We start from the raw sequence: 19,057 nt of genomic DNA, 5'->3' as shown, positions 1-19,057 counted from the left end.
ACATGTATCACAAGTAAAAAGACATGATCATACATAAGGCGCAAAAAAAGAGCTGCCAAATGTCTCTAAAATTCACCTCAGAGAGACAAAACTATGATACATGTGGCCCAATGTGTCAAATTAAATGAAGACTAGCAGCAGTTTTGACAACGCTACAGACAGTGTTAGGTAGCAGCACTGGAGGTCTGTGTAATATGCCTTGTGTATGTTTTTAAAAGCAGCAGGACTGTAATAAAATACATTTATATTGATGAGATATGATCTCCAGGACGACTACCTACCACTTGTTAGGTGCTGTAAGTTCAAATCTACTGGTAGACTCCCTTTAAGGGTCAATCTGTCTGCCATGTACAGCCTAGAAACTGTGGGGGATATTTATCATACGCTGGCGCTCGTTTTTCCTGGGCCTGGGCAGGGCCTGGCGTAGAAAAAAACGCAACCGGCGACTTTTCACGTATGAAAAGTCGCCGGCAGCACCGAGTGCGCAGGCGCGGGGACAGTAACTTCCCGCGCCGCCCACTCCAGTCCGGCCGCGCCCCCCGCTCGGCCGGCCGCGCCCCCCCCTTCACGCCCCTTCACGCCCCACTGGCGTGAAGGTGGCGGATTGAGAAAAATAATCGCAAAAGCTAGCAATAAGCTAGCATTTGCGATTATTTCAGGGCCTCTGCGCCACTGGCGGTGCGCAGAGGTCCTGATAAATATCCCCCTGTGTGTCTATGAATTGTGCCTTTGCTTAAATGAAGTCACTGGCCCTCATTTATCAAAACTATTGCAAACGGCAATATGTGCAGTCTGCCTGTGTAGTGTGAAGAGTGCACCAGATTCATCAATACTGGCGCATGGTCTTTATTTATTTGGCGCCCCCTGCACTGCACCATTTTAATTATGGTGCACTTTTTTGATGCTGCAGAATTGTCATCACACGTCAGTAATAAATATGGCGCAAACTGCGACTAAGCACTAACACGCCACTTCAGATGCACATTTTCTCTGTCTTACACAAAACTGCCGCAGACACTTTATAAACACACGTACAAGCAGTTTGCAAGTTCTTTTCAGTGCAAAGTCAGAGAGAAAACTGACACAAACACTTCAATAAATGTGGGCCTCTGGATCATAATGATCTAAGATGCTGTGAGTTCCAGCTGGGTCAGAGTTCCACTTGTTAGTTACTGACTTTGTTTTTGTTGAAGAAATCACTTGTCCTTACACTAAAGCAGCCAGAACAAGTGCTCAATTGAAGGGGTAAGCTCAGGTTTAACATTAAAATATGTGAGACACCTGGTTCTGGTTACCGATCGCTTGCGTTTCCCTAAAAACGCATATGTGATTGGGTCGAGACCCACTTCTGTATGCTAGCAGAACGGGTGACCGCACCCTCAAACATGCCACCCCTTTTAAAGCCAATGGCGCTTTCTATCTAAGTACAGATTGCCCAGAGCAGACAGTCCTTATAATATCATACACTCAATACAGGCTACCCTAGATTAAAGAAATATCACATCTTAGCCACTTGTCTTTTTATAAAATGTTTACTTACTATAACCTTTGGGTAAATTTACACACAAGGCATATAACTGCTTCTGAAAACTGCATACAGTACTTCCAATAATTGATAAATTTTTATGCAATGCATTATTTGCAGGAGTAGCTAGTAAAATAAATGAGCAAACCACAGTGAAAGAACAAGACAATAGAAATCAATGGGTCAGTCTGCTAAAAAAAAGATAGCATACTGATGTCAAAAACGTCTGAGCTTGTGTATTTGTAGCAGCAGGACTGTAAAAAACGGGATAATATTCCTAGGGGTGTGTGCGCTCACTGCTGTGCTGTGAGATCTCTGTATCGAGCTGCTCTACAGGCCCTTCCCCTGATTCACTGCTGCTCTATACAAAAAGAATGTTATATTAAGTAAATCCAAACACTGCCCCAAATAAATCCAAACACTACTGTAAACAGTTTTACTTGGCCAAACTGCTTATACACTTCCTTTAAAGATTAGTTTCCATTGCTAAAAAGGGGTATTCCCACAAACTTGAGATTCTTAAATATACTCAGGATACGCAAGCAGGGAGCAGAGACTTACTCTACAAGCTACAGACAGATAAGGCCTTTATCCAGGAAGGAAGCATATAGCAGGGCTGACTCTGTGTGTGGTATAGGCTAGCAGAGCTGAGAGTGTCATTGTTTTTTATATCCATCTCATGGATCTCATCATCACTCATCTGCCTCATCTCTCTTTTTCTATGTGTCAGATACTAGTAGAATGTTCAGAAGCTAAATAAAAGTGTAGATAAATCCTGTTCCCTGATAATCTAAGCACATTGTCAGCACACAGTATCTCATAGCACAGAGGTACAGAGAAGTTTCTGCTAAAACTGAGCAAAATTGTAAAGAAAGGGGGTTAATAATGATCTTTATTGTCTATAGATCACTAGGAGATTAAAATTTGAGAACTTTCTTTCATGGGCAAACCCCTTTAAGTTAAGTGCTACAATTTCCATATGAGGAATATATGACCCATTAGAGGCTAGCTTTCCTCTATTTTTCTTTCATTCAATTTGTCAAAGGTGATTTTGTTTTATAAAAATGCTTGAGATGACTCACGGTGTAGTAACACAATAGTATATAGTTTAAACATGAACCATATGATTTCAATCTGTGGCAAGATACAACGTGAACAGATTAACAGACTTGTGGTATGCCCTAATTGGTGCTTGTGCATAATTCATGCCGACATATAATAAATTGAAAATCAAATGGAAAAGTTACAATCCAGCAAATTGTCAGGTAGGGCTTCATGGATATCACTTGTTTTACAGCACACTCCACAGACCCCAATTGTGGCCGTGCACATAATTCTTCTGCAAGATTTATTATTTTTCATCATATAGGTGGCCTGGTTCATGTAGCGCCCCCTTAAGGGGATTTTGTGAATAAACAAGGCAATGGGATAAATGAAGCTCTGAAAAATATTCTATCCGGAAACCTTGAGTCCTATTTTTTTATGCAGATGTTATTTGACAAAATGTTTAATAGACTTAGTAGAACTGATGCCTGTGGTGAAAAATGAAATGTTGATCCCACCAATCAGGAAAATAAATAGTCAATCACTCTTGGATAATTAATACTTAAGCATATGAAAAACAAATATACCATCAGTGATCACATATATAAATTTATACCAGCACTGAATATGAAGCACACACAAATATCTATCAGCAGTGAATGTGCATCATATATTAATCTGTAAAGGGACTCTGCCAGCACAATTAACCATCAAAACTATTCATACTGTTATGTGTGACTCAAATTACAAATTATACCTTATTTCACTGCAACATGGAGGGGGTCTAGGAAATATCTTGGTAGCTTTTCAGACTCATTTGCATAATTTAAAATGTTGATTTAAAAGGAAGGAGGTCATGGATAACAAATATAAGAAAATTACCACAGTCACAGTGCCTACATCTGTCCAAGTGTCCCTGCTTTATTATGCTTGATTTTGATGGTTGGAGGAGGTCACACCTTTCACATAAAGCCCCCACTACATATATAACATATTATTTTTTATTGTTATAGAACACAGCAGGAACATTCAAACACTCATTATCTGTGCAGTATTTTGAATGGATCTGATCCCATGCCATAGAGATTAGTAACATCAAAGATCAATCCAAGAGAATAATTATTTCATCTACTGAAAACACATGAGCTCTTTGTTATGCCTCCACACCCACAATTAGTTCATCTATTTTTTTCTCTCTAGCCTTTTGTGCAATAAACTACATCAAACAAAAATCTACAGTGTTTTTTACAACCACCTGTCTGTGGGTGCTCACTGCATAATACACAAAAAATCCTGCAAAGGAATATGAGCTAGCAATATGTGAGCCGCATTAGACTGACAACAAAAAACCGCAGATTGTTTTACATGGGACACTTGGAGGCCACAATCTTGTTTGGTTTTTGGTTATCTGTCTTGCATTCCCCATGCATGAGATTACTTTGGCTATGTGTGCATGCATTCTTTTACAGACAGGGGAGTAGCATGCTACCAGTTTAGTACTTACAACAATCCCAGGGGACCAGTCAAAATCTAGTTCTGGAGACCATCTGTCACCAGATTTCAATGCAAGTGCAAAAAAATGCACAAGAAAACAGACAATTTTGTCCAGTTTTTAATGCTTACATCAGCTCAGTACAGAATATAACAGATTTTACTAGAAAAAAAATGCACACTTTCATAAAAAAAAACTACTATGGTTTGTAAGGTGTATAGTACTCTTGTAGAAATAATTTGCTCCAGGCAAAAGGAATATAGCATGCAAGGATACTTCTACAATGACAGCTTGGGCATGCTTACAAATCAAAATAGTCATCTCACACAAGAGCTGCAGAAGGTCAAGAAATATTATTCCAATGTGAACACAAATCTCAGTTTTCCCTGAGGCAACACATTTAGTGTCATCTCTGGAGATGTGTATTGATACTTCCATACGCATCTTATACTCATTCACATTTGTTGAAAGTAAACCAACCACTAAAGAAAACAACTAAAAAAAAAACTCAACAAATACTCAATTCAGCTTTTCTTTGCCTTGATCCTGGCGCTGTCCGTTGGTTAGCTTGACCCAGCAAACAAACTTATAAATAGCAGGACAGAGCACAGGGACAAGATATCCAGCACTCCGGGCTTTTAATTATTCATACCCCTGTACTTCCCTATCCCATTCTGAATTCACGCCTCTTGCGTGACGTCGCCTCACTTTCCCTTGCTCCCAGCATAGGAGAGGGAGGTGGGTGCCGGAAATCTTGTCCCCGGGATCAAGGTGAAGAGGAACAGAGGTGAGTATTTGTAGGGTTTTTTTTGTGGTTGATTTTCTTGAACCTTTAATAAATATACACTTCTCAAGAAAAGCTCATTACCCAAAATATTCATACACATTAATAACTCTTATCTCTGGCACTTAACAAAACTTTGCTCTATGGATCATTGTATTATTTAAAAATTACTAACAAACCAAGACATTATGACGGCATACTACCCAAAATATTCGGCAGTTTAAACCCTGCTTCACTCACAAAACATTTCAGGATAAAACATAAATGCACTGTAACCTTAACAATTGAACTTTAAGTGATCTTTTCTACACTTTAGAATACAAATGATTAACTGTTTAATATTTCACAGATTATTACAAAATTTGCCGTTATCTAACAAAGAGCTTAACGGAAAAATTCACAACAGCTGTTTGAATCATGGGTCAAACAATACATTGCCTGGTTCATTTGTATATGAACAATCCTCCGCATCATACTGCTCACATTTTGACTTCATTAGACCAAGACAATACATACATCAACAGTACCTCGGCATTGCGAGGCTTAAGACTGGATGTTAGAAATACCAAAGAAAAAAACTGCCAAAAAGTATTTATATAAAAGGTATATCTTTTATTAATGTTGCCCACAAATCAAATGCAGACATGTAAATCCCACAATGGGGAAATCCAGAATAAAATTTACATAGGGGAAACAGGTAGTCCCAGAGGGAGAATGGAACATCCACAGAGTACTTGTAGCCCCCTCCTTTTTACTGACTGTCCTACGGTCAAACAAATGCCCATAAAAAGTTTTCTAATGCCCATAAAAAGTTTTTTAATTTAACATCCTGTTTTGTCTACAGAAGAACTAGAGAGACATGTCCCCCTTACAATTTTTCATCACTAGTCTTTAACTGCTGCTGTAAGTACTACATGTATAATGATGCATGATTATCTGTTTGACACTATTCATCTTATACCATGAAATGATGCCATTATCCTTCTAAGCCCAATGTAAGGGGAAAGCTACAGCCATCGTTCCCTAGAGGTGTCCTCCAAAGGGCATTCTTCATGTACTGAGTGCTGTGGAGAATGCATGTACCAGCTGAAGGCATTTGACTTAAACATGTACAAAATGGCTGCCAACATTAAGCATGTTAAAAAAAAGGAAAACTGTACTATGCGTTGATGCAGGGTTTATGATAAACCCTATTGAATGAAGCTACAGAGGTCATTTGTGGCTTAACCTTGAGATTTTTATTGTTAGCTTAACTACTAACTTCTATTTTGGATTTTTCTTATATGCATCTTATGACATCCTGTAAAATGCCCCGCATCACATTCACTGAACGTTTTAGACCAGGCCGTTTTCCGACGCCTCCAAAAAAGGGGCGTGTCAATGGTAACTAGGGGGTGTGCCCAAACAGAAAATAGCACGTGCACCAGAAATTTAAGTCTCTGTGCCAGAAAATTCTATATTGTGACCAACTGATAGGAGGTGCAAAGTATGACTCACCAGTCTTTTACTGCACCAGATTAATCATCCAGCATCAGCCACAGGTATTAAGCTGTCTAGTTCTACTCTGCACTGGTCTAATGCTATTTTTGGAAGAAAGCAGCCATGTTTTTCTGACCCTATTAAACAAGGCATAATTCTGTTCTTTTTTAGCCTTAATATGCTACCAACACGTCCTTGTACGAGGATATATCTCCATGCCCCTGATCACGCAATGACTTTTTAACATCCATCCACCTATTCCAAATATATGCCCCTGAAAAGTTTATATGTTTATTCTAAAAAAAGCAAATGGTGGCATTTTATTTTCCCTAAGGGTGTGTTCCTTGTACATGATGGAAATACCGGGTTAACACCAACTAAGCTAGCAAGAGCTTATTCACTATTGCAAACTATTGCAGGCCATATCTTATGAATAGGTGAACCAATATTTGAACACCAAATTGTTCAGGGTGCACAGAGGTATGTTATTAGGCATTTTGGTCTTGGTAACAAGGGATATATAAGTACATAATTGCTGTACATTTTCAATCTGCTTACAACAGAAATACTCCATACTAGGCACCTATTTCTAAGACATTGGGGCAGATTTATCAAGTGTCTGCAAGTCAGAATATTTCCAATTGCCCATGGCAACCAATCACAGCTCCCCTTTAAAATATTCATGAGCACTGGTGAAATGAAAGCTGAGCTGTGATTGGTTGCCATGGGAAACTGGAAATATTCTGACTTTCAGACTGCTTGATAAATTTGCCCCATTTTGTTCCACATTTATCAGGGGTCACTTTTGTAACTGCTAGGACATATAGGCATATAGGCCATATAGGCATGGCATTGATAAAATGAGTTGTGCTAAAGTCTGTTTTATTTTAATGGAGTAAATTAAGCCAACTAATTGGAGGTGCCATTTAGACTATACCCGATAACTACACCCAATTTATCATTAAGCCCTATTATCTTTAATCTTTGGGTCAGTACAATACCAAATTTATGTGGTTTATGCTATGCTTTATTTGTAATCGCTGTTATGCTATAATTAAAAAATGTATTTGTATTGCTATATTGTGACACTCATAATCTTATTTCAGCTCTGTAAAATCTCGTTTTCAGGCCACATTGCAGCTTTTATTTATACGATTTTGAGGGAAAATATGATATTCATTTCACATTCAAATGGCATACACCTTTGGGTACTGCTGGACCTTAATTCTTATGTTTAATCTGATTATATTGACAAGAGCTCAGATCTGGAACCAGTGGGGTGACTGGAAAGAGGGATTTATCCATGTGCCTAGCACAGGCTGTAGATGCACTGGGCCGACCCTCTCCAGCCATCCACTCTCTTTTTATGACCCAGCAATAGTGGCATCATTCAAAAATTCTTGAGGGTGAGGTGTAAAACGGTGAGATTAGCACTGAAGTCAAGCTCTCCCGACCTCACAACTTCCCCCTTGGATACATTTTCCGGTCTACGTCCAGATACATCATAAGCGGATATCCTAATGTCAATAACAGCAGAGAGACTCTGAGAACATGACTGCAGTGCTGAGCTCTCCTCCTCCATGACTTTATACAATCAATTTACATCTCACTTCAAAGTTGATTTTTTTGGGGATGCTGCCACCACACTGGGCCATGAAAGAAGCTTAATCTAAAAAATGTTACTTGACAACTTATTGGTAGTGGTTTATTATGTACATTTCTACTAACAGGATGTACAGGAAAAAGGGTCTCCCAAACATGAAGTGAATAATTTCAATGTTTATACAAAGTTTTGCAGGTAGAAAGAAATGAAGAGCAAGGTAAGCTTTCTTCCCTGTGCTCCCCTTAGGTCCTCAGTAGAGTCGGTGCATGTTTTGTCCTTTTATGCTGCAGTCAGAAGGAATGTGAGTCGTGCACAGGCCTGAGTGCTGGAAACAAGTTTTAACAGTGACACCTATAAACGTAGTAGGCTCGTGCTCAGAAAGATGCCTGTTTAATAATTTATAATAGAGCTATATTCTGTGTTCTACCATATTAATCCCGCAGCACACAAAAGCAAACGGACCTGAATAGAGATGGCTACAGGGCACTGTATGTAGTAAACAACCCAAAAAGAACCGCCTCACAATGTGCCCTCTGTTACAACATGCTCATACAAAGTTATGTTCTACAATCCACTTAACACATTAGCAAACAACAATGTCATTATTGATTAGGTAATGAGATTGTATTTAGATGCTCTCCTTTTACCAGGCAGTTTTCAGCACATACTAAAAGGGTCTACCAGCTTCCAAACCACTCTGTAAATAGCAGAACATATCTTTCTTTTTTTCTGACATTTAAGAGAAAATTCAGTTGTTATTTGTATGAAAAAGAGCTTCCCAATGCTTTGCGGGTGTGGCAGCGCCAGCAGGTGAGCCCATTGTGCTCTTTCAATGTCTTCTTTAGATGGGGATACTAGATGGTGTAAAAAGAGAAAACGTGTACCATAGAAGACACTGACACAAACAGTGTATAAAAAAATAGAAAATGCATTTAAAATGACAGATCACTTAAGGCAAACAAGCAACCAAACGTCTGGAAAACTTCACAATGATGTTTTCCCTTATTATGTTTTCCCACTAAATAGCAAGGGTAATTGCTTCTGCCCCCCTCCACACAATACTTAGTAAAATCGCTGCTAAAAAGTGTTGGAATCAGGGACCATTTTAGCCAGCAATAAGTATAGCGCACATAAAAAATATATAAAGGTGTGACCAGCACATGACTATACATGTGCTAACATACAGCGCATTACATGAATATATAGGTGAGAACAGCACATTATATGAAAATACAGGTGCAACCAGTGCATTACAAGAAAATAGAGGTGCCACTAGCATGAAAATAAAGGTGCAAAAAATTACATGAATATAGAGGCATGAGCAGCGTATTTCATTAATAAAAAGGTGCAACAAGTGCATAACTTAAAAATAAAAGGTGCGGCCAGTGTATAAAATGGTGCCACTAGCACTGTACATGTATACAGAGGAGTGAACAGTGTATTATTTGAATATAGACTCATGAGCAGCGCATTTCATGAATATAAAAGTGTAAATAGCACATTGGATAGATACAGTGGAGAGACCAGCGCATTGCATAAATATAAAGGTGCAACACATTGTATAAATATAGAGGTCTGACTAGCACATTACATGAATATAAAAGTGCAACCAGTGCATAACATGAATACAGAGACGCGATCAGTGCATTACATCTCCCAATCACAATGTACATGACCCTCTGTCTGGATGACAACTGCATTCTCTTATCTAAGTAATGCCAAAGTGGAATAACCATTAATGCTAAAGTCCAATTTATTTCTATCTCTTTTGAACTCACAGACTTAGGGCTAAAACACACAAACATGCTCAGTCTGTGGAAGCCGGGCCAAATGGTGGCTGTATTTCACAGACCGAACAGTCTTCTGGGAATGGGACGCCGAGCATCATAGTTATATGATGTAAGGAGCAGCCACATAACCTCAGGACAACCGTGCCATATTCTTTGTTAGTTGCAATTGTTCCATGAGATAGAAGGGACTTATTTCATCATATATAGCTATCACAGGAATAGGCTTGCTTCCGCCCTTTCACTGGTGCTAAGGAAAATTTTTGACAAGTTGCTTCATAACAGAAAATGTCATAACTCTGGAAAGAAAAAGGTAAGCAACATAATAAAGGAAATGTTCTGTTTGTTTTTAAACAGGAAATCATATGACAATTTGTTAAAAATCATTATCTTAAGTATGCAACCCTTTAGGTGCTGCGGTCAAACATGAATGCAACGCCTTTGGGGCTAAATCGCCTCTCCGCCACACAAAAGGCCCCCAGCAAGGGGTTTGGGCAGGAGGAGAGAAATTGTCTCCATGGCAACCCTGGTTGATTCTGACAAGGGTAGCAGATTTCAAAAAATGTGCCTCACCTGTACATCATAGATGTTCACTCACCTGTATCTATGAATGATAGCATTAAAGAGTCGCCCGTCTCGCCAGCATGTGGTAAAGTTTTCACATCGAATTCCACTGTAGCCTTCAGTAGCTTGCTGCGTCCAAAGAAGAAGCTTCTCTTTTGCTGACATATCCTCTGACTCTCCAGTAACATGGATGTCAGAAATCTGAAAGAGAAAAAAGAATATTATCATGTTTAGCCATTATATACTTATAAGAAAGCTTTTAAAAACAACAATGTGATAGCTAAACCCCTGCATTTGATCTTTTAAAGCCAACAGACTTTTCAGACTAAAAATATTGATGGCCAATTTATTCAACAGATCATCAATATCAGATTGGTTGGAATCTGACACCTGGCACCAACAGTTAAAATACAAAGGGTAGAACAGGTGGCAAACCGCTATGTTCCCTGTGTACAGTAGTGTTCAAACCTGGTTACTACATATTGGGGCAGATTTACTTACCCGTCCATGCGCGATCCACGAGGTTTTGTTCCCCGACGAGAATGCACAGCATGTAAGTGTTTGGCTTGCGACACAATTTAAATGTTTAATCCCGCGGTTTGTCCGAATCCGTCGGATTGTCCGAAAGAAAGAACCGATGCGCCAAAATCCAATTGCGTGCGACACAATCACCGGCGCGATCCCCGAAAAGTTGGGAAACTCGACGAAAATGCGGCTGCGGGACCCTTAGTAAATAAGCCCCATTGTCTACCACTAACTTGAATGAGAGCTGAGCAGAAAATACTACACTACTAACTACACTCATAATCAAGCTAAATTCTTCCTGTTTCCTTGACTGTGTACAGTACTGACTCCTGAGAAAAGATCATTTATTTGGGGGATGTCAAACGGAACCAAGATGGCCCTCCACTTTTTAAATGCCTCTGGCAGCTTTGCTGTTGGCATTGGAAGAGTTAATACGCGCATTAGCAGTGAGGGTTTGCTGTAATAAGCAGCAAACCCCACCTTTGTATGAAGAGGGCTCAGCCCTTAAGTTAGCCCTACCCCAGTAATAGCAGTGTTAAATCACTTTATTGAACATACCGATAAGCTAGGAACCACAGCAGTACATAGTGGTCCTAATGTCGGACCAAGCTTACAGCAGTCCAGCATATTCATTAAGGGACGGTCCAAGACGCTCCCCTCTCTTCAGATTCTGCCCCAGACCGAAACTCCTGCACCTGATGCTGGCGGTGACTGCCAGGCACCATGCTGCAGTCACCGCCTCCTCAGACAGCCCCCCTCATGAAAAAGCCGGACCGCTGTAAGCTTGGTCTGTGGTACTAGAGAGCTTATTTCATCTGACAGGTTCTCTTTAAATGTGCGTACTGAAAAAGTAGTGGTGGCAGCTTTGTGAAAAAATTGCAACAAATGCAGGTGTTTTTCCAAGCTTAAAAATAAGCCAAACAATAGGAGGAGCAAAGTTAGCCTGGACAGCCTTAAACTATGCAAGATTTTCTTTCTAGTATTAAACACTTTTATAATTAAGCACCTTAAAATTCTATGTGTTGTATGATTAGTAAAGGGATAGTGAAAAAAAGACCAAAATACTACAGTGTTAAAGTGAGCTGCATCTATATTAGACGATAACATTGGTTATCCATATATAACATATATAACATTGGTTAGGAAGCGCTGCAATGTTTTAACCCAAAGTCACAACCACCTAGAATACCCAGAATTCAGGTTATAATCAGAGACATTTACTTAAATGGTTTCTCTTTGTAAAAGAACACAGTGCTGCATTTTCTGGTGGCAGCACTTTATAGAAATATAATCACACAACAAAGCCTGGTGATATGCAGCATTGAGTTGGTGCCCACAAAGCAGGTAGTGCCCCCCAGTGCACATACTGTACAATGACCTATCTGCTATGCACAAGGACACTTCTCAATAACAATATCATTGTTCCTGCACAACACTTAGAGCTTCATACCCTATTCAATAATCTACTTCTACTGACCAAACAGCTACATTAATTTCCAGAAGAGTCATAAATACCAGGACAAAGTTCAGGTGCTGGGAATTTTTCCGATGTGGCTGTGTGAAAGGCATTATGATTTACTAGCTTGCATTAGCTTTATTGTGATCTTCTGTAGCATGCATTAACCATTTCTTGTGCAACACTTTTGGAACAGACAAGAATACAAGAGGTGGTACAGGAAAAGCGGTATTATTGGCTGAGGCACTAGTTACCTGACAAGCTGGTGAAGGAGTGCAGTGAACCTGTTCATCTTTTGGCACATGAGGTATTGCTGCTGTATAAGAAGGCCTGGCTATATCAGCAGCTGTGAAGTACCTGGCATACACAACACAACCACTACTATTCACTTGTTTCAGCTCCTTAACATTGTCATTGCATCGTTCTTTAGAAAGGCAACTTTCATGACTGTGGCACTTCAATGTAATATGGTCAATGGACGTCAGACTAGAAGCCTTTCTCTTATAACAGGCATCCACATATGAAAGGAATGTTAATTTATTTGGAATGTTTGGTAAAGAAAGTTGTCGTTTTGCAGTAAAGTTTTCCAGGAAAATCACTTCCTTTTGTGCCTTCGGGTTTGTGTTTAAATTGTAAGATTCCCAGTGTGATGGTTCCAGGCTGTCTTTGACTGAGGAGCTAATGCTGGAGCCATGCTCGAGAGACTGCGGTCCATCAATTGAACTTTTAGGAGAAGTACAACTAATAGATACAAGATAATCTCCAGGGTTATATCCATCTGCTTTCTTTTCATCTTTAGCTTCTGTGGATTCAGCTCCATAAAAAGTCTCTACCTCTTTCTTTTTGTCGGATTTTCTTCTTCTGAAAAACTTCCTGCCTGAAGAATTCTTGGCTGGAGTGAAAGGAGCCTTTGCTGGATCAAAATAATATTCCTCCTTCTCAGCTCGCACACATCCACAGACATTGCCCATTTGTATGGGAGACAAATCACATCTCAGTATATCCAATGTTTCCCAGGTCTTGTGTAGAGATCTCCAGAGTCAAACCAGCATCCTGATTCTTCTCAGAGATCACTGCCCAGCTCTGCAGTAAGCAGCCATCTTGGTAGCTGGGAAATGCACACGTAATAAATGTCATGGCAGGGTGCCCAGTCCAGGCCTGTGTCTGATTAGACGCTGACTTATTTCTGGCCACCAATCCTCTTAGACAAACATATAATTGCCTCTGTGCTAAAGTATGAAGTACGACAGATTAGCTTTCACAGGCAGGGCACATAGCAGCATGTGACTGAGAAGTGCCAGATGTATTTTCATTTTACTTCATTCATTTACTGCACCCAGTCACAGACCATGACTCACATTAACCTTTGGAACCATTACCTGGAATTAACGGGAACAAATAAAAAAGGAAATGAGGTAAATGGTTCGTGCCAGTTATGTGGTATGGTGGAGGGATAAACGATTGTATCTGTTCTGTTGTAATATAGTCCTGCACTGTCTACATATAGCTAATGAAGAAGACAGGATTAAACAATGTTCATTGATGTGCAATAGCAAAGCCATTCAGTGGTGTTATAAGGAATACAGGTTGGTATCTATCAGAAGTCAATGTGGTTAATTTACTTATTTTTGTATTTTCTGTCACTAAACTGTGGATCTGGCAACTGCTTGAAAAAATTCATCCTTATAATGCCAGAACAACTGAGTTTAGATGTCTTAAGAGATAGCTCTGACATGACTATATAAAATTGTTTTCAATGAATTACATTGTATAGTAAAGGGTTAAACTCTTCATACTGCACATATCAGTAACAAAGTTTCCAACAGCCATTATATATTATGAAAGCGGAGGATTGATTTGTGCGGTGCCATTGAAGGTTGTGGATATTCAGCTACCACATATTTTGAAAATGGGGTAATATTGTACAGGCAGTCCCTGGGTTACATACAAGATAGGGTCTGTAGGTTTGTTCTTAAGTTGAATTTGTATGTAAGTCGGAACTGTATATTTTATTATTATAATCCCAGCCAGAATTTTTTTGGTCTCTGTGACAATTGGATTTTAAAAATGTTGGGTTGTCATAAGAATCAGGAGTAACACTAAAGCTTCATTACAGACACCTTTTATAACTGTTATAGCTCTTTATTGTAGCCTAGGACTAAAGAACAATAAATTACCAATATCCAGAGGTCGTATGTAAGTCGAGTGTTCTTTACTAGGGGGACTCCTGTATCTTGTGCAGAATAGGCAGAAATCCTATCTTCCTGTGCCCTTTCTGGTACAAGTTACACATATTGTAATACTTTTCATCTGTGTTTTATGTACAACATGTACAGTAGTGTTTTCCACTGCTACAATAGCTAATCTATTGCTATCTTCCTGTGTCACTTCAGGTTCATCTTTAGCATTTACTATACTACTATCGGTCTGTGCTTCAAGTACAACACGTTCTGTATCACTCTCTTTTAGCATTAATATTTGCTTTAATTTATTAATTTATTTATAAAGAACCAATAATTTCATGGTGCTGTAATGAGTAAGGGGATTACATAAAATTAAGACAAGAACAAATGCAAGTACAAAATACAAAAACTATCGAGATCTAAAACAAGTGGTAGGACTAACCTGCCCATGAGGTCTCACATTCTATGTGGGAGGGTAAAGGGAGACATGAGGTGAGGGAGCAGAGCAGTGCAGTTTCTGTGTATTGTAGGAGATCCTGAACAGGTGGGTTTTCAGGTTATGTTTGGAAGTTTGGAAGGTGGGGGACAGTCTGACACATTTTGGTAGAGATGGAACGAGTATGGGAGATACATGGGAGAAGTCCTGCATATGGTTGTGAGAGAAGGAGATGACAGGGTGAAGTAGACTGTCTTGTGAGAAATCAAGATTACATGTGGGATGGTATTGGATGATGAGTTCATGTAAGTCATGGTTAATATTTTAAACTGAATTTGTTGTACAAATGGTAACCAGTGAAAAGACTGGCAGAGAGGAGAGGTAGAGCAGAAGCGAGGAGACAGATGGATAGGCAGAAAGCAGAGTTAAATGGATATTTCCATTTCAGCAAATTGATACTATTGTTTGTATTATAAAAAGTTATACAACTTTCCCATATACTTTCTGTATCAATTCCTCACAGTTTTCTAGATCCCTGTTGCTGTCTCTCAATAGAAAGCTTCTTAGTTTACTTCCAGTGGACAGAAGTCTGACCATGGTCACACAGGTGCATGACTCGTTAGTATCACAGAGAGTAATCAAACGTGTGATATAACGAGCTATGCACCTGTGTGACCATGGTCAGATTTCTGTCTCCTGAAACTAAACATAGAAGCTTTCTATAAAATGTTAGCAAGCAGAGATCTAGAAAACAGTGAGGACTGGATACAGAAAGTGTATTAGAAAGTTGTATAGCTTTTTTATAATGTAAACAATAAGATTAATTTGCTGAAATGGGAATACTCCTTTAAGGATAAATTGGAGGGGTGTTAGCTGGGAGACTGCAGAGAAGAATATTGCAGTAGTCCAAGCAAGAAATAATGAAGGCATAGAATAGCAATTTTATAGACTCTGGGTTGAGGAAGGATTAGATGTTTTTGAGGTGGAGGTGGCAGGTTGTAGTAAGGGACTCTATGTGAGGCTTAAAAGAACGGTAGAGCCATGGATTATGACTGTTAGAGCTAATGCGATGGATGCATTAAATGAAGGAAAGATTATTTTTTCCATTTTGTCCAGGTTTTACATTTTTGTATTTCTATACCAACACCCTTTTCCAGCTCCAGGTGCTGCTGAGGCCACTTATGGGTCGAAGAAAGGCCCATGATCCTTGGCATTGAAGACCAAGAGGTCACCAGCACTAAGGGACAGAGGCAGGGTAAGTATACTATCTTTTGTAATCCCTGCCTTAAACTCTTGGGGTGAGATCCTAGAGAACCCCTTTTAACCTGACACGTAACAGCATTTTCATGTTAAAAGGATACTTTCCCAAATGGATAAGACTTCAAACATTTAAACCATAAGCCCTTTAAAGAGTCGGGGAGGTTGATTTTACAGTTCTTTGACATGTAAGGTTTAAATCAAACATAAAGAGACAGAAAACATGTAATCTTATTCCTGGAAGACATATCTGGTGTGAAACTCTATAGTAAGAATCAATCACCATGTAGGAAACCATTTAATGGTGACACATGCTGAAGGTGGTATCTAATTTTAGTGTCCTCTCCATACGTTAGACAGCAGTGAGCAGGTGGCTTCTATTTAAGGAAGTCTATTTTATTACTATTGCTTTGGTAACTAGTAATTAGATCTCAAGTGGAACATATATTCAGCTTGTTATTCTTAATAAGCATTGTATAAGGAAGTTCCACACGTCATCTGGTTATGTACAATAATATCTTTGTAAGTTCATTATCTGAAGAAAATGTTATACAGCAGATGGGTCTTAACAGTAAAGTTTAATATGCAAAACAGTCAGAAATGGGGCCCATGGCTGACCAAACTGCCCAGTATAGATTAGGAGGTGTAGAGATTAGGTAGTGGAGGGCCTCATCCAAAAGAGATTGTAAGGTAGGTATGTGATTTTACGTTTATCTCTTTGTGTATGTCTGTTTGTATGTCACTTTGTGTAAATCATTTCTTAACTGGCATAGGGGTACTACAGGTTAAAGTATGACTATGCAAATTATTCACATATAGTTTTGTCACAACACTAATATTGCTATCCTGCAGATATGGGGACAGCAAGGTATAATCAGGGGCCAGATAACTGGTGAACAAGGCATTAAAAAGTTGCAATTCCCCTACACAATTGTCTCACCAAGTGGGAGTGGCAGGGAAGGCCATAGGGCCAATTTAATTTAGCCTGTACCAGACTCCTGGGGCAGGTTATAGCTCAATTCTATGCCAGAGCCTCAATAAACTGTCAAACAGCGAATCCAATACACAGTAGATCAGCACAGCTTTGCTGGAAACAGTAGAACCAGGAGGCTCACACACCTCCCAGGAGGGAAGGGTGCCTTTAATCACCAAAGGCGTGCAATAGTTGGTGGGGTACAAATTAGTGTGAGCACTGGCCCTTAAAATATCAGGAACTGACCAGTGGCTGCTCAAAGGACCCAATAACTTATGGGCAGCAGCTGAATAGTGCCTTAGGGGCAGAGTACGCTGAGGAACATGTCGAGGAGCAAGAAAAGCAACTGGAAAGTGACTATGACAAGTAAAATGGCAGCAGGCACAAATTGGAGCTATTACACATATTCAGCGTCTGTACAGAACTACTGCTATTTATCTGCACATATGGCCTTTGAACAGAACTAATACCTTTACCTGCATCTGTGGCACAGCATGGTAAAACTCTCCTTTTGCTTTATATATGAGCACTTCACTGTACTATTGCTCTCATACTTCCTAAATGGCTACTACTACTGAACTTATATTGCAAACAGTGAATACGGAAGGTATTCAGACCCCTTTAAATTTTTCATTCTCTGATTCATTGTAGCCAATTGGTAAGATCAAAAACGTTCTTTTTTCTGCTCATTAATGTACACTCTGCACCCCATATTGACAGAAAAAACAGAAATAGATATTACTGCTAATTTACTAAACAAGAAAAACTGAATTATCACATGGTCATAAGTATCCAGACCCTTTTCTCAGTATTGAGTAGAAGCACCTTTGAGCTAGTACAGCCATGAGTCTTCTAGGGAATGATACAAGTTTTTCACATCTAGATTTGGGAATCCTCTGCCATTCTTCCCTGCAGAACCTCTCCAGTTCCCTCAGGTTGGATGGTGGATGTTGGTGGACAGCCATTTTCAAGTCTCTCCAGAGATGCTGAATTGTGTTTAGGTCAGGGCTCTGACTGGTCCAGTCAATAATGGTCACAAAGTTGCTCTGAAGCCACTGCTTTGTTATTTTAGCTGAGCCATTGTCTTATTAAAAGATGAACCTTTAGCCCAGTCTAAGGTCCAGGGCACTCTGGAAGAGGTCTTCATTCAGGGTACCTCTGTACTTGGGCGCATTATTCTTTCTGTCGTCCTGTCCCTGTAGCTGAAAAACACCACCATAGCATGATGCTGCCATCACCATGTTTCATTGCTGGGATTGTATTTGGCACTTGTTGAGCAGTGCCTGGTTTTCATATGTCTTGCACTGAGGAGAGGCTTCCACCAGCCCAATCTGCCATAGAGCCCCGGCTGCAGTGATAGTTGACTTTGTAGAACTTTCTCCCTTCTGTATCTCTGGTGCTCAGCCACAGCGATCTTGGAATTCTTCTTCACCTCTCTCACCAAGGCTCTTCACCCACGATTGCTTAGTTTGACTGGACAACCAGGACGAGGAAGAGTTGTGGTCGTCCCAAACTTCCTCCATTTAAGGATCACAGAGGCCACTGTGCTCTTAGGAACCTTGAGTGCTACAGAAATTCTTTTGTAACCTTGTCCAGATCTGTGCCTTGCCACAATTCAGTCTCTGAGGTCTTTGGGCAGTTTCTTACACCTCATGATTCTAATGTTCTCTGACATTCACTGTGAACTGTGAGATCTTATATAGGTGTATCCAATAAAGGCAGGTGGGATGTGCAAAAAATGGCTATATACCAAATCGTTTTGCAACAAGTACTATTTTTATTACAATTCAATACACTAAACACTAACATCTAAAAGCATTTAAAATCCGCACTCTGTAGATAAAGTGCTGTCCCTGAGGAAGCCACATCGGAGGCGGAACGCGTGGGGCATTTTATCTCCTCCACCCAAACACTTAGTGATATTATTCCTTTTCATATCATATAATGCA

General features: G+C 39.7%; 1 protein-coding gene and 1 long non-coding RNA gene across 25 annotated transcripts in view; one reads left to right on the top strand and one right to left on the bottom strand.

Annotated features, from left to right (window-relative positions):
• DST (dystonin) overlaps nt 1-19,057 on the bottom strand; it is a 385,421-nt gene that overhangs the window by 191,796 nt on the left and 174,568 nt on the right. For 23 of the 24 annotated variants that reach the window (XM_072142244.1, XM_072142253.1, XM_072142226.1 and 20 more), the window contains one exon: nt 10,313-10,479. In XM_072142244.1, the coding sequence (XP_071998345.1) occupies nt 10,313-10,479 (167 nt within the window). Of the gene's footprint in view, nt 1-10,312; nt 10,480-12,513; nt 13,382-19,057 lie in introns of those variants that run through there. The other variant, XM_072142235.1, reaches the window with a different exon arrangement.
• LOC140121972 (uncharacterized) overlaps nt 13,528-19,057 on the top strand; it is a 34,250-nt gene continuing 28,720 nt past the window's right edge. The window contains exons 1-2 of the long non-coding RNA XR_011854229.1: nt 13,528-13,674; nt 16,036-16,133. This is a non-coding gene — a long non-coding RNA (uncharacterized lncRNA). The remainder of the gene's footprint in view (nt 13,675-16,035; nt 16,134-19,057) is intronic.

This window comes from Engystomops pustulosus, chromosome 3 (assembly GCF_040894005.1).
Source record: "Engystomops pustulosus chromosome 3, aEngPut4.maternal, whole genome shotgun sequence".
NCBI lineage: Eukaryota > Metazoa > Chordata > Amphibia > Anura > Leptodactylidae > Engystomops > Engystomops pustulosus.
Note: the sequence above shows the minus strand (reverse complement) of the source record. Positions and strands in the feature narration are given on the sequence as shown.